This window comes from Mandrillus leucophaeus, unplaced genomic scaffold, assembly GCF_000951045.1.
Source record: "Mandrillus leucophaeus isolate KB7577 unplaced genomic scaffold, Mleu.le_1.0 Scaffold30, whole genome shotgun sequence".
NCBI lineage: Eukaryota > Metazoa > Chordata > Mammalia > Primates > Cercopithecidae > Mandrillus > Mandrillus leucophaeus.
In genome coordinates, this window is record NW_012103143.1 from 1,075,029 (window position 1) to 1,090,861 (window position 15,833).

General features: G+C 56.7%; 2 protein-coding genes across 4 annotated transcripts in view; both read left to right on the top strand.

Moving 5' to 3' along the window:
* SYT12 (synaptotagmin XII) overlaps nucleotides 1–710 on the top strand; it is a 26,461-nt gene extending 25,751 nt beyond the window's left edge. For both annotated transcript variants that reach the window (XM_011986969.1, XM_011986970.1), the window contains exon 8: nucleotides 297–710. In XM_011986969.1, the coding sequence (XP_011842359.1) occupies nucleotides 297–470 (174 nt within the window). In that variant the 3' untranslated portion in view covers nucleotides 471–710. The remainder of the gene's footprint in view (nucleotides 1–296) is intronic.
* An 8,232-nt stretch (nucleotides 711–8,942) lies between these two features.
* RHOD (ras homolog family member D) overlaps nucleotides 8,943–15,833 on the top strand; it is a 23,167-nt gene continuing 16,276 nt past the window's right edge. For both annotated transcript variants that reach the window (XM_011986971.1, XM_011986972.1), the window contains exon 1: nucleotides 8,943–9,153. In XM_011986971.1, the coding sequence (XP_011842361.1) occupies nucleotides 9,022–9,153 (132 nt within the window). In that variant the 5' untranslated portion in view covers nucleotides 8,943–9,021. The remainder of the gene's footprint in view (nucleotides 9,154–15,833) is intronic.

Genomic DNA, 15,833 nt, shown 5'->3' on the forward strand with positions numbered 1-15,833 from the left:
AAAAAAAAAAAAAAAAAAAGGAGGAGGGGGAAGTGGGGAGGCCAGCATTTGAACCCTGGCGGGCAGGTGCTGCCGCTGTGGAGGGAGGCAGCAAGAGAAGCCTGAGGGCCTAGTTCAAACTCTTGCCTGCCATTTATTTGCTGAGTGACCTGGGGCAAGTCTCCTCACCTCTTAGATCAGAAGTGAGGATTCAGGGAGCCCCCACTGGGGCCTGACATTTGTAGCCTTGAACCCAGGAGCCAAGAAGTGCCTCTGACTGCTCCTGGTCCTCAGCACCCATGTTGCCTCTTCCTCAGGACCTGTCTCTCCGCGTGACGGTGGCTGAGAGCAGCAGCGACGGCCGTGGGGACAACGTGGGCCATGTCATCATTGGGCCGTCAGCCAGTGGCATGGGAACCACACATTGGAACCAGATGTTGACCACGCTGCGCAGGCCTGTGTCCATGTGGCACGCTGTCCGGCGAAACTAGCAACCAGGGCGGGCCAGGTGGGCAATGGAGCTGCTGGAGCCTGGTACCCACTCGGCTCTGTCTGATGCCCTCTCCATAGCCCAGCTGGAGCCGTGAACACTGGGGTCCCCTGGCAGAGTCCTCATGAGCCATCCTGGTCTCTCTGTCCAGATTGCAGCAGAGGAGTGGGCGTGGCTTTGTGTCCAGGGCCCCAGGGTCTTCTCCTGCTGAGGACCAGCTGTGGCTGGGCCAGGACAGAGGGAGGGTGCTGGGCACTGGACAGCTGTGCTCCATCTCAAGCTCCCTTAACCCTGCTCCTCCGGGGAGGCCAGCTGCCAAGCCGGGCTATGTTCTGGAACCCAGCGAATCTTGGGGGCCAGGCACTGTGCTAGGCACCAGCAGGAGTAACACGAACAAACCTGGTCCTTAGGACATCAGAAAGACAAGCTCCCCTGCCCCTGAGGATCTGCTCAGTGCTGATGGCAGCCCAGCTGTGTGGACTCAGGGGCTCTGAGGGCTGGGGAAACAGGAAGTATCTCTTTGACAAGGTAGGAGCTGCACTTGGAGGGGCAGGGAAAGAACTGAGCATGTTGCAGGCAGCGGGCCCAGCCTGAGCTACGGCAGGATGTGAACTTCCCATCACAAATGCAGCCCTCAGCCCACTGCAGTGGATACAAGGAAGGGCCGCTCTCAGGGCCAGAGAAGAGACCAAGAGACCAAGAGACCAAAAGACCAAAAGACCAGGCCCAGGCGGAAGACTGCTGGCCACGTGGAACACTGGCTCCAGAGTTATTCTCTGTGAAATCTACTCCCCGGACCTCAAACATGGCAAGAACCAGAGGTCCAAAGAGGCCCAGACACAGGTTGTTGTGCTCAGTCCGCAAACCAGGCCCGGGCTCTGCAAGCATGTGATGCCCTTCCAGGCCCACTGGGAGAAAGACGCCTCAGGCAGGTCTCAGCCTGGGAAGTGGCAGGGGTGGGGCAGAGAGAATACTGGCTGCAGAGGTCTTGGTGGGCTGCAGGTGCCTGGGAAGATGTGGTGGACAAGGAGGCTCTCGGGCTGGACCTTGGAGGGGTGGCAGCGGAAGGACAGCCCAGGTGGCTGAGGCCTGATGGGAAGCCAGGAGAGGCCAGGGTGGAAGGGCGGTTTGAGGGACGCCAGGATAAGACTGAATGCCAGGCTAGGAAGGAGATGGCTCTCAATCACAGGGCGGGGGGTGCCCCCGACACTGGGTCTCCTAGCTTCTAGTTCCCGAGAAGCGAAATCTTAGAGGGGGATTATTGGGCAAGTAGCTTCTTGCGGGTGAGTGCTCCAAGAGAAACTTACCAGAGCCAGAAAGGGAGCTGAGGCTGGAGGGAGGAAGACAAGCAAGTGTGGCTTCAAGATCATCGCCTTGGCCTGACTGCTGTGGGGGCAGGGGCCTGGGCTGTGAGAGGCACCCTGGGGCTCCCACCCAGAAGCAGAGGGGCTGGGCTGTTGCACCTCTACTGGCATCAGTCTTTGGTTACCCCCCAGCTCCAGTGGGAGGAGAGCAGGCAGAGCTTATCGTCCCCAGCCTGGCGTCCCACAGTCCCAGGAAGCCGCTTCTTGCCTTCATGGCTGAGTGCTGGGAAGGTCTGAGCTCACCCAGGCCAGCAGGTGGGGTATCATCTGCTCGGTGGGGCCACCCACAGGTGACAGCATGGATCCTCAGGCTGGCTGCCCCTGTTGCTTGGTCCATAACTGGTGAGCTATGGCGACCCAGGCCAACCAGTTATCCCCAGTGATATGGGGGGAGGAGGGGCTGGAACAGGGGCCCAGGGGACTGGAGGCAGGATGGTGGCTCTCCCCACCTGACACAGCCATGGCCCAGGCCCAAGGCCAGGCTGTCTACCCTGTGGCCACAGCAGGAGGTCAGCCCAGGGCCAGGAAACACAAGGCTGGATAAGGCTTTGTAGCCTGGGAGACCCTAACTCTCTCTGACCCAGTGGCTGTGCAGTGCAGGCCACTGACCCCCCTGCCCTCTCCCTACTCTCCCTCCACCTGACTGCATGACATGTTAAATGTGTGCCCAGGATGGCCATGGTGGGGACGGGGTATGCCGACTGGAATGATTCTAGAACCAAAATAAAGCTGGGGCGGGAAGAGGGGGCTTCCAGGGAGCCCTGCTCGGCCCTGAATCACCTTCGTCTCTTCTCTAGGAATCAGGGACTCAGGCCTCCTATGGGTTACTGTGCACCCTCCTTCCTGCTACCAGGTGCCCAGAGGGGAGTGAGGCCCGTGTCTGCTGGGGAGACCATTACAGGGACCAATGCAGGCTGGGCATGGTGGCTCACACCTGTAATTCCAGCACTTTAGGAGGCTAAGGTGGGTGGATCACTTGAGGTCAGGAGTTCGAGACCAGCCTGGCCAACATGGTGAAACCCCATCTCTACTAAAAATACAAAAATTAGCCAGATATGGTGGCGTGTGCCTGTAATCTCAGCTACTCGGGAGGCTGAGGCAGAAGAGTCGCTTGAACCTGGGAGGCAGGGGCTGCAGTGAGCTGAAATCGCGCCACTGCACTCCAGCCTGGGCAACAGAGCAAGACTCAAAAAAAAAAAGATCTTAAAAAAAAACAAAACAAAAAAGAGAAGAAAGAAAGACAAAAGAAAAAAAAAAAAAAAAAAAAAAAAAAAAAAAAAAAAACAAGGAAGGACCAATGCATCAGACTCCTTGGGAAGCTCAGAGGAGCCACTGAGCCAGCTCTGGCAGGAGAGAGTAGGATGACAGGGAGTATTAAGGAAGGCTTCCTGGTGGTGACACCCAGCTGAGGCTTCAGGGCCAGAAGGAGGAGATCAGGTAGACATGGCAGGAGAAGCATTCCTGGCAGGGAACCGCATATTCAAAAGGGCACGAGGGAGCAAAAACTTGGCCAGTGTATCCATTTGGCCAGAACAAAGTGAGGGGGGTGGGAAGAAGGGAGCCAAGGGGGAGGCCTGAAGGGGAGAAGGGACTTCCACATTCAGCAAATGCTGGTGTTCAGCCTGCAACACTTCAGAGTAGATGCTGCTGCCATCCCCTTTTTTGCAGATGTGGAAAAGAGCTCAGAGAAGTTAGGTAACTAGCCCAAGACCACACAGCCACAGAGCTGGGACTCAAGCTCAGCCTGTCTAGTTACAGAGCCAGTGCTCTGAATCACTCAGCAACAGCGCCCCCTTCCCCAGCTCCTCGAAGGTAGTGCTGAGGGCATAAGAGAAACCCCCCTGGGTCCCCGGCTGCTGGCTTCCCCTCCTCACCCCTGGAAGATCACAAGCGTGGGACATTCAGCATGGATAGGGATGAGCTGATGGAGAACTCCCAGCAGCTGCCGGGAGGCCTGTCCACCGCAGGGACTGACTCTGAAGAGCTTCTGAGGCAACCAATGAGATGGGCTGTGGCAGGAGCCTGTAAGGGGTCAGAGACCAGGGAGGGCTTCCTGGAGGAGGTAGAAGCATGAGAGCGGGCCTTGCAGCAGGGGGACTGTACACATGGAGGAGGGAGGGGGTCTCAAACTGCCTGAGCAAAGGTGTCACAGTGTCTGGGGAGACACAGCTGGGCTGAGGCTTGAGAGGCCAGGTGGGGTTGGGCTGTGGAGGCTGTGCGTCCAAGCTCAGGGAGAAGCTCCTTGTCCTGCTGGCAGTGGGGAGCCATGGTGGAGTCTTGAGCAGGAGCAGGTCCAAAGGAGGGAGGGGTCACTCTAAGAAGCTTTGGAGGTGACACGGAGGGACATCAGTGAATGTTACCCTCACCGGTGAGTGGTAGGAGGGGCAGGCAGGAGGCCTCTGAGCTGCCTTTAGGTTTGGGTTCATTCAGCAGGACTCAAACCAAGGTGCCTTCCTGGAGAGAAGCCAGGACAACCCAGGCTCTGAGAAGCTGTCTTGCCTTCTTCTTCTCTCTCGTAATCTTCCCAACCTGTTTCCCTCCTTTCTCGGGCCACCCCACCTCCAGGGTCACATCCCTCCCTGCCCCTCCATCTCCCCTCTTCCAGCCCCAGCCCTGGGCCCGTGGACATGCCTCCAGGGTCCCAGGCCCCCTCTGTCTGGGAGCCCCATCGAAGAGGACAGGTGTGGAGGTCTCTGACCTGCCCAGCAGCATTGCCTGGGCCAGGCCGGCATGTGGGAGAAGCGGGGCAAGTCACTGCATCACGGTCAGCAGCAGCTCCACGGTCAGCAGCAGCAAACTCCAAACTTCCCTTCCTCTCTCCCATCTGTCTGTGCCTGCAGACCCCCAAAGGGACCAATCAAAAAGCTAAATAAGCACCAAGATGGGGCCACCAGACTTCCTCTCTCTCCACCACGCCCACCCTATTATCAGCCCTCGCGTCCCACCCTGAAAGATCAATAATGATTTGGCAGGGAGAGGAAGCCGGGGCAGGAGAGCACGTCCCCGTGGCCTGGGGCCCCAGTTAGATGGCAGCCAGGCTGGAGCTGCCTGGGCAGGCTAGACAAAAGGAAACCTGGGAGCACAGGCCCTCTGGGTTCCACCTGGCGTAGAGCTGAGTCTGTTGCTCACTTGCTGTGTAAGTTCCTTCCCTTCTCAGGCCTCAGTTTCCCCATTTGAAGAATGGGGGTGTTGGATAAGATGGCCTCTAAAGAGCCCTGTACCTCTGACCTTTGGAGATTCTGTATGTATGGACTCTGGAGCCCAAGAGCCTGGGCCCAAATCCCAGCTCCTCTGCTTACCATCTGTGGGACCTTGGGCAAATTATCCAACCTCTTTGGGCCTCAGTTTCCTCACTTGTCAAAGGAGGATAAGAATTGAACATACTTCATAGGATGGCATGAAATGACACTTGCCAAATGTCCGGCACAGGTAGGTGCTCAGTAAATGTGAGGTCAAGGCTTTGGGTGGAGGAGTTCAGGCTGAGGGCAAGGGCTCTTGGGATCCGGTATTTCAGATGAAAGAAAGTGGGCCAAGGCTGGGCGCAGTGGCTCACACCTATAATCCCAGCACTTTGGGAGGCCAAGGCGAGCGGATCACCTGAGTTCTGGAGTTTGAGACCAGCCTGGCCAACATGGTGAAACCCCGTCTCTACTAAAAATACAAAAATTAACTGGGCGTGGTGGCAGGTGCCTCTAATCCCAGGTACTCAGGAGGCTAAGACAGGAGAATCGCTTGAACCTGGGAGGCGGAGGTTGCAGTGAGCTGAGATCACATCACTGCACTCCAGCCTGGGCAAGACTCCATATGGGAAAAAAAAAAAAAACCATAAGGAAGAGAGCAGAGGACAGGGGATGCATGCAGAACTAAGGACTTCGGGAGCCACACACCAGGGCCCCGTGCACCCTGCCAAGCCACTCCAAGGGGAAAGACTGTATCTCTCCCCTTCACTCAGCCATCCACAAACATCCCACACACCCAAGTCCAGAACCCCAAGCAGGGAGGCAGCCCCTGGTGATGACTGCGCAGGGAGCTGAGCAACCACATGAGGGCAGTGGAGACGTGATCAGGACCGCACAGGATTTGGCCTTAGGATGGGGGTGGGCTGTGAGAAAATGGGGACGGGGTGAGGCCAGGGGGCCTTGGAGTAGGCAGAGGCTGGAGAGTGGTCACCTGTCCACACATTCCCCATTCATGTCACATGTGGTATTCGTCATCAATGCAAGCATTTGTTCCTTTATTCATTTCTTCACTTTGTTTCTTCTTGTAAGTCAGCCCCTCTTCCATCCATCCTTCCTTCTTTCCTTCCTCTCTTCCTCACTCTGCTCTTCTCCTCCTTGTCCTTTTGGTTTGTCTGGCCAGGCGATCAACTGGACATACCGTCCTGAGCCACAGCTGGGTGCCAGCCCGAGAGAGGCACTCCTCTACGGGGTACAAGTGAGCCTTAACTCTTGCCCTTGAAGGGTTCAGGGCAGCAGGCCACGGTACTGGGCTCCCTACAGATCTGGGCCTGGGGTTGGTGGGGCCTAAAAGGGCCTAAGTCACCCACAGGTTGCAAGTCCTGAGAAGCCTCAGTAAACACTAAAAACAGTAAACAGTACCCTGGCCAGGCAGACTGTGTGACCTGGTCCACCACTCTAAAAATAAATTCCAGGAAAACAGTACAGTCCCAGGTCCAGCAATGTCTGAGATTCAGGGACATTCCCTGCCGACTAGAGCCAATTTCTGTGGCCTGGTGACTAAGCTCCCTCTTGCAAGAGCGTAAGCATAGTGGGGGGTGGGGGGCTCGGGGGCGGTGAGGCTGGGGCAGATCGAATCCTGGCTGTGTCCTGCTGGCCTAAGACACCCCTCTGCCTCTCTCGGAGGTTCAGTTCCCAAATCTGTAAAATGAGGGGAAGCAGGTCATCTGCTTGGTTGACGTCATGGTCTGAGAGCTGAACAAAATTGCAATTGCACAGATGAGGTGTGATGAAGGGAGACAGCCTGGCTTTGGGGTCACACCTGGATCCAAATTCTAGTTCAGCCTCTTACTAGTTGTGGATCTTAGTCAACAACTTAGCCTCTCTGGGTCTCAGGCTCCTCATCTGTGAAATGGAGCTAAGAGTCCCTACCTCCTAGGGAACAGTGCCTACACGTGCCTTGCAATCCATTAATGGGTGCTGTTATTATTAGGAAATGTTCAGTGAAACTGTACAGCATGACAGACATCAAGTGTGTCATTACAGAGATTATCCCTATAGCAACCAAGGCCAAACGCCTCTGCCTGACTCTCGGCTCCCTCCACCCCCAGTCTGGCCCCACCTGCCTTCCAGCCTTGCCACCCAAGGCCTGATGACAGCAGCAGTGGGGAGGATGACGCTGACAGCTGATCCGAGGGGGTGTGGCCCCTCTCACCACTCCTTGGGGCGGGGAGCCCTGCTCAGGAGCTACCTGCCCAGCCCGGTGTCAAGTCACTGCCCAGCCCTATGGCAGTTTCGGGGAGGAAGGGGCACCTGGAAGGCAGAGCTGTCCTGGGGAGGCTCCTTCCCTCCAAGTGGGGCTCCATCCAGCCTGTGGACCACAGCCCGGAGCCAGGCAGAGGAGTCAAGGAGCTGGACTCTGCCTCTCCACGTAGTGACTCTTGCCCTGGCTGCCTCTTTAGACCACAGTGAGTTTAAAGGAGGTTGAAGGTGCATTTTCACCTGCCTGACTTGGAACTCCATAAGGGGTGATGTCATGACCAGCATAAATTGGGGGTAACCTAATGATGTCTGCCCCCTGTTCTTTTAAGTTTCAATATAAACACTCAGTTCAAGATCTGGGAAGACCCTTGTGCCCATTTTTTTTTTTTTTTTTTTTTTTTTTTTTTTTTGGGGGGGGGTCCCTCCTTTCGCCCCGGGGGGGGGGGGGGGGGGGGGGGCAGCATTCCGCTCCGGTCCGGGTTCACGCCATTCTCCTGCCTCAGCCTCCCGAGTAGCTGGGACTACAGGCGCTTGCCACCTCGCCCGGCTAGTTTTTTGTATTTTTTAGTAGAGACGGGGTTTCACCGGGTTAGCCAGGATGGTCTCGATCTCCTGACCTTGTGATCCGCCCATCTCGGCCTCCCAAAGCCTTGTGCCCATTTTTAAAAGATTTCAACTCTGGCCATTGGGAGAAGTGGAGGATCAGGTGACAATGAGTTCCCAGTTCAATGCTGGATTTACTGCTGGCATCCAAAGTGCTCCACTGGGCAAGCACCAGCTCCTCTTGCTGCACCACTGTGCAAGGGAGACTCACCCTCTGCGGGGGCGGGGGGGGGGGGGCAGCATTCCGCTCCGGTCTCCACAGCCTCGTCCCTGCCGCTCTCTCCTGTGGAACACCTTCTCCCTCCCCCATCTGACTGTGTCTCACTTCTTCCTCAAGACTCTGAAGGGCTTCCTGACTCACTCAACCTGGGCGAGGAGCTCCTTTCCCCTACTCCTGTCCCGCTGCCTGTCCCTACCCCCGTTGTAGTTCTGATCACACTGATGTCCTGCCGGTCTACTATTCTAGGCTGTGGGCTTCTCAAGGCAGGGCCTGGATTTTATCTTGAACAGTTCAGGGTCCCCAGGCCCTTGGGCACCAGGAGGACGTCTCATGGTGCAATAATAAGAAACACACTTTATAGAGGGAAGGTTCCATCTCTTTCCCTAGATCGTGGCCAGCCGGGGTGTCAGGTGGCTGCCCACCTTCAGCAAAACTTCCTGGTGCTGGCGGAGGGAGGCAGGCCAGGCCTGGTAGGGCCAGTGAAAGGGGTCATCCGCTTCCCACCTGGCATGAAACGCCTGTGTTGTGCTCCGTCCTAAGCCCCCTGGGGAAATGCACCATTCATTCACTCATTCAGTAAAGGTCACTGGCTCCTGCCTGGGATCTGGGACCCAGCCCGTGAGCACACCCCCGCCCACACTGTCATGGTCCCGCTGTTTGTCTTCTCCCTTCCAACCTCCCATGGCCCCAGCGCGGCCCGCTCACAGTAGGTGCTCGGGCAGCGTTTCTTCAAGGACCTAGACGGCCTTGAGAGGAAGGGCCCCAGCCCAGCCGCCCGGGCCTCTCACCTGGCTCTCCGGGCGCCCGGCTCGCACTTCCTCCCGCCGCCCCGCCCCTTCCACATTCCTGCCCCGCCGGGCCTGCCCCGCGCAGTCTGGGTCCCTGCGCTGCAGCCGCCCGCCCGCCCTCTCCGCGCCCGGCCCCGGGATGACGGCGGCCCAGGCCGCGGGCGAGGAGGCGCCACCAGGCGTGCGGTCGGTCAAGGTGGTCCTGGTGGGCGACGGCGGCTGCGGGAAGACGTCGCTGCTGATGGTCTTCGCCGATGGGGCCTTCCCCGAGGTGAGTGCCCGGCGTCTCCGCCTCGCCCGGTTCCGCTCGCGCGCCCGGGTGTGCAGGTCCGTGCCGGACGGCCCAGGCTGTGCGTCTGCCCCGGCCTCCGAGGGGTCTCCCAGCGGGGCCTGGAGTCCAGGGCAGAGTTCTTCTCCCCCAGCCATTGGGAATGAAGGCCTCAGTGATGTTATCTGTAAAGCGGGAGGAATGGCACCTACCGGGGAGGGGTGTCACAAGGACTGAGTGAGGCGACCTGGGTGCACACAAGATCCTAAGACAGCACTTGGCCGCACAATTCCGCCAAGAGGGCCTGAGGGCTTGGGAGCCAGACTGCCTAGGTTAAAATTATGGCTTTGCCACTTACAGCTGTGTGCCCTTGCGAGCGTCCCCTAACCCCGCTGTGCCCGTGTCCCTAACTACATCACAGGTGAGTGACAGCGCCCACCGCACAGGGTCACTGTGACAGTGAGTTAATAGACGTCAAGCACTCAGCCCCGGGCTGCGCACAGGAAGTACTCACGGAGAGTTGGCACATGTCACTCTTGGGAAACATATTCTTCCCTCCAGCTCTTGCCGCTGGAATGCATGTGCCATGGGCTCTTCCTTGGAGGGTGGGAGCACACCAGCTGTAGCCTCAGCTGCTGGGCCCGCGTCTCTGCTCTCCTCTTATGAGCCCCGTGCCCTTTTGTAACCTGCTTAGCTTCTCTGAGCCTCAGTTTCCTCACAACAACCCCATGGGGTAGAGGGACTGTAGGACGGTGGTGAGGTGGAGCCCAGGGAAGGCTGATAGGCAGCTCCGGTGCGGTACCTGGCACGTCCTTGGCGCTGTAGGCATGCCCACTGTTAATCCTTCCTGACATGCTGACTGCCCAGGCAGACTCCACAGGCACCAGGCGGCCCCTGCTCTGCCACCTCTCAGCTCTGTTGTCCTGGGAGTCCATGGAGTTGCTCCCAGCATCTCTTTTTTTTTTTTTTTTTTTTGAGACAGAGTCTCACTGTCACCCAGGCTGGAGTGATATTGGCACAGTCTCGGCTCACTGCAACCTCCGCCTCTCCGGCTCAAGTGATTCTCTTGCCTCAGCCCCCTGAGAAGCTGGGATTATAGGCACCCAACACCACGCCTGGCTAATTTTTTTTATTATTTTATTTTTGAGACGGAGTCTGGCTCTATCACCCAGGCTAGAGTGCAGTGGAGCAATCTCGGCTCACTGCAACCTCCGCCTCCCAGGTTCAAGTGATTCTCCCACCTCAGCCTCCCGAGTAGCTGGGACTACAGGTGCGTGCTACCGTGCCCAGCTAATTTTTGTATTTTTTTAGTAGAGACAGCATTTCACCATGTTGGCCAGAATGGTCTCCATCTCTTGACCTCGTGATCCGCCCGCCTTCGCCTCCCAAAGTGCTGGGATTACAGGTGTGAGCCACCTCGCCTGGCCAATTTTTTTATTTTTAGTAGAGACAGGGTTTTGCCTTATTGGTGAGGCTGGTCTCGAACTCCTGGCCTCAAGCGATCTGCCCGCCTCAGCCTCCCAAAGTGCTGGAAATACCAGCTTAAGCCACCGCAACTGGCATTCTTCCTTCTTTTCTTCCCAGCATCCTCAAAGCCCCTGGGGTTGTACAAGTGCTGGGGCATCTGAGCACAAGCAGGACGGGTCAGGCCTACCCTGGTTCTTATCACACTGTAGTTCTTATCACGATGATGTCCTGCCTGTCTCCCACCCTTGGCTGTGACCCCCCGGGCTGTATTGGGCCCCGCCATGGCTTTCTGCTGCAGTGGCATTGAGTCACTTTTGTTTAGTGGCTTGTGGAGCTCATGTCACCTCCTTTGATCAGTCATACTTTTTTTTAAGTTGGGGGAAACATGTTTCTGGATGCTGCCCATGGGAACCCAACAATGAGGGCACCCAGGGAAGAGCACTACACAGGGACAGGTGGCCCAGGCCCAGGGGAAGGCACCTGATGGGCGGGGGCTGGAGGGCTGGTGCCTCACCACCAGCTCTGAAATGTCCTTGATGGCGAGACCATCCCAGCTTCAGAGCAGTTCTGACGTGGAAATGGGCGTCTTGCAGTTGGTAAGATGTGAATGCTTTGAGGGACATGCTGGGGCAGGCCAGAAATGGGGGGAGGGCATGCTTGTCACCAGGAAAATGGGCCGGATTTGTCCAGGCTCTTCCCCTGTCTGGGGGCCCTGGGTTCCCTGGAGCAGGAGAGTCCTCTTCTTTTAAAGAGCCCACAATGGGCCAGGCGCGGTGGCTCACGCCTGTAATCCCAGCTCTCTGGGAGGCCAAGGCGGGTGGATCAGCTGAGGTCAGGAGTTCAAGACCAGCCTGGCCAACATGGTGAAACCCCGTGTCTACCAAAAATACAAAAAAAAGTACCCGGGCATAGTGGCACACGCCTGTAATCCCAGCTACTCGGGAAGCTGAGGCAGGAGAATCGCTTGAATTCAGGAGGCGGAGGTTGCAGTGAACCAAGATCACTCCACTGCACTCTAGCTCGGGGACAACCGAGCGAGACTCTGTCTCAAAAAAAAAAAAAAAAATTTTTATATATATATATATCCCACAATGTGCAAGAGCTGGAAAGGGTTCATTTTGCAGATGGGAAAACTGAGTCCAGAGCCCAGAGGCTTGCCTGGGGGCACATGGCTCAGTGGGGGCAGCACTGATCTAGACCCCTGGTCTTCCCACTCCCTACCAGGGCCTTCTCCACAGCCCCCAGTGATCTGCCTGCTGGACCCAGCCTCCTCCTGCCCCTGTCTCTAGCACCAGACTCTTTCTCCAGGCAGCCCTTGAAGCCCAAGGGGCCAGCAGCCAGGAGGCTGGAGTCCCATCTCCCAGACTTCCTGCACACAGCAAAGGGCCGAGAGCAGCCTGAGGATTTGGAGGGACCTCCATGACCCTCATCCGGCTGTGGCCCAACCCTGGGTTCAGAGCAGCAGGGGAGGGCAAGGTGGAGAGAACTCCTAGAACAGGGGGGAGTCCCAGGCTGGGCTGCCAGCCTCTGCCCAGTCCTGGCTGGCATTTGGGGCTGCAACCATTCCCACAGGTTCAAAGCCTAGCAGCCCCCACACCAGCATGGGGATAGGAGGCGGTGAAGAGCACCAGGCCCTGCTGGCTAGAGCCCTCTGAGTCCTTCCTTGTTCGCACTTAGACTCCCATGGGTGTCCTAACCAGGGATACCCCGACACTCCCCTTTGCCCAGGTCCCCTATCTTGGTAATGATCCATTTTCTGTCTGTGAGCCCCTGGAGGGCAGACCCGAACCTGAGTCATCTCTGTCCTGGTCCAGCACAGGCTCAGCCCTTCTTTTCTGGCTGAGGACGGCCTAACAGATAAGGTTAGGTGCCATTGGTCCCATGGACAGAGGGTGACCCTGCCTGGGGGTCAAAGAACAACACAACAGAAGGTATAGACAGAGTCTCTAGGATGACCTCCCGAGTGGGGGAAAGGGCTGTGACAGTTACAAGCCAGAGGGGAAACCCAGCCCCTTTCTGCCTCCAGCAACTGGAGTTGGTAACCTCAGGAAAGGCAGGTGGCTGGGGACAGAGCCTGGCCTCTGCAGCCAGAAAGACCTAGCTCTGTCACTAGCCAGCTGTTCAGTGTGTCACCTTGAACAAGTCATTTCCTCTCTCTGAACATCATCAGAAAGTGAAGATTGTACTGATGTTCCAAGCTTGCCAGGATCAGAGACGGCGCCAGTACACAGCCACGCACAGATCCTTAGAGAATGGTAGGTGATGGTGTCATTACCATGGGCATTTGCAAAGCACTGAAACATGTTTCCCAAGAGATTCCCAGCAGGCTGCCCTGCAGCTCAGATCAAGAAGGTGACTTAGTGGGTGGTCAAGCTGGGAGCTCAGCTGCAAGGGCACCAGTGCCCTTCACAATGAGAGGCCCCTACTCTAGGACAAAGGTCAGAAGCTGGGGAGGGGCTGGGGGTATTAGTCCATTTTCACACTGCCTGAGACTGGGTAATTTATAAAGAAAAGAGGTTGGCGGGGCACGGTGGCTCACGCCTGTAATCCCAGCACTTTGGGAGGCCGAGGCAAGCGGATCACCTGAGGTCAGGAGTTTGAGACCAGCCTAGCCAACATGGCGAAACCCCGTCTCTACTAAAAATACAAAAATTAGCTGGGCGTGGTGGCAAGCACCTATAATCCCAGCTACTTGGGAGGCTGAGGCGAGAGAATCGCTTGAACCTGGAAGGTGGTGGTTGCAGTGAGCTGAGATAGTGCCACTGCACTCCAGCCTGGGTGACAGAGCGAGACTCCGTCTCAAAAAAAAAAAAAAAGAAAGAAAAGAGGTTTAATTGACTCACAGCTCTGCATGGCTGGCGAGGCCTCAGCAAACCTATAATCATGGTGGAAGGTGAAGTGGAACCAAGGCACTTCTTACGTGGCAGCAGGAGAGAGAAAGAGAGAAGGGGGAAGCACCACACTTTTGAACCATCAGGTCTCGTAAGAACGTCCTCACTGTTGGCCAAGCGTGGTGGCTCACATCTGTAATCCCTGCTCTTTGGGAGGCCGAGGTGGGCAGATCACTTGAGGTCAAGAGTTCGAGTCCAGCCTGGCCAATATTGTAAAACCCCATCTCTACTAAAAGTACAAAAATTAGGCTGGGCACGGTGGCTCACGCCTGTGATCCCAGCCCTTTGGGAGGCCAAGGCAGGTGGATCACCTGAGGTCGGAAGTTCGAGACCAGCCTGACCAACGTGGAGGAACCCTGTCTCTACTAAAAATACAAAATTAGCCAGGCATGGTGACACATGTATGTAATCTCAGCTACTCAGGAGGCTGAGGCAGGAGAATCGCTTGAACGTGGGAGGCGGAGGTTGCGGTAAGCAGAGATCGTGCTATTGTACTCCAGCCTGGGCAACAAGAGCGATACTCCATCTCAAAAAAAACAAAAAAACAAAAATTAGCCAGGTGTGGTGACACACGTGTAATCTCAGCTACTCAGGAGGCGGAGGCAGGAGAATCACTTGAACCCAGGAGGCAGAGGCTACAGTGAGCAAGATCGCACTACTGCACTCCAGCCTGGCTCCGTCAAAAAAAGAAAAATCTCCCTCACTATCACAAGAACAGCATGGGGGAAACCACCTTCACGATTCAATCACCTCCCACCAGATCCTTCCCTCAACACGTGGGCATTACAATTCGAGATGAGATTTGTGTGGGGACACACAGCCAATCCATATCACTGGAGAAAGTGTCACCACCTGGAAGGACAGATGGGGGCTCTTGTGGACACTGCTCCTGGCCACCGGCTTTCCCGGTGGTGAGCATTTATGCTGGGGCCTCATCTGCCAGTCCATCCTCCCTCCCACATCATGGCGTGACACTCTTCCCCTTTAACCAGTGAGGAGACTGCCCTAAGGACACATAGCTGGTGAGTGCCGGAGCTGGGTCTTAAGCCAGGCACATCTAAACCTAAAGCTAGTGCTCCTAGCTACCAGGTCACACTGCCCCCACCAGGCAAAGGGCCTGAGGGAGGGCACTCTGAGTGGGCAAGGGGGGATGGAGAGGTAGGTGACGCCCTTGTCTCTTCCTGTTGGTTCCTCTTGGTAGAGGGAGTGACAGCATGTCTAGAGTCTGGGGTGGGCCCAGCCCTTACCTCAAGGCTATCCCAACTTTTCCATCTTCCTCAGCTGCCCACTCTGAGACCTGCCTTTCTCCCCACCCCACTCCCTGCAGCTTCCCTGGAGGATGGTGCTGACCCACTGTTCAGGTGCTGCCCCTCCCAGCTGGTCAGGGCCTGACTCAGAGGGCCAGCGGGCAGGCAGGCAGGCGGGCAGGCGTGAAATTCTCCTGAGTCATGGGCAGGTGGGGGCCCCACCTGGCATGGGAAGGGAATAGGATAGGGGTCCCCCCTGACTGTGGCCGTACCAACCAGCCCTGAGCAGGCAGTCGAGGGTTAGGGACCTAACAGCAGGCAGCCCAGCATGCCCCTTGGAGCAGAGGGCACAGGTTGTGGCAGAGTTTTGCAAACCCATCTTTCAAAAGCTCCCTCTTCATTCCTGCATTTTCATCTGTGTACAAAACCTGGCCTGTTGCCCGTTCATCTCACCTTCATGGAAAGGCAGTGAGCTTAGGCTGGGCAAGGCTGGAATAAGGGGCCTCTGTCCTGGGCGACCTCCTCCCAAGCCCAGGCAGGACAAAGAAGAAAGGCCCAAACATGGGACACTGGTCTGGGAGTGGTGGCTCACACCCGTAATCCCGGCACTTTGGGAGGCCAAGGCAGGTGGATCGTGTGAGTCCAGGAGTTCAAGACTAGCCTGGGCAACATAGCAAGACCCCATCTCTACAAAAAATACAAAAAATTAGTTTGGGAGGTTAAGGTGGGTTGATTGCTTGAGTTCAGGAGTTTGAGACCAGCCTGGGCAACATGGCAAAACCCTGTCTCTACGATAAAAGAAAAAGAAAAATTAGCCAGGCATGGTGGCCCACATCTGTAATCCCAGCTACTCAGGAGGCTGAGGTAGGAGAATCACTTGAGCCTGGGAGACAGAGGTTGCAGTGAGTCAAGATCGCGCCACTGCACTGCCTGGGTGACAGAGTGAGACCCTATTTAAAAAAAAATGGCCGGGCGCGGTTGGCTCAAGCCTGTAATCCCAGCACTTTGGGAGGCCGAGGCGGGTGGATCACGAGGTCAGGAGACCGAGACTATCCTGGCTAACATGGTGAAACCCCGT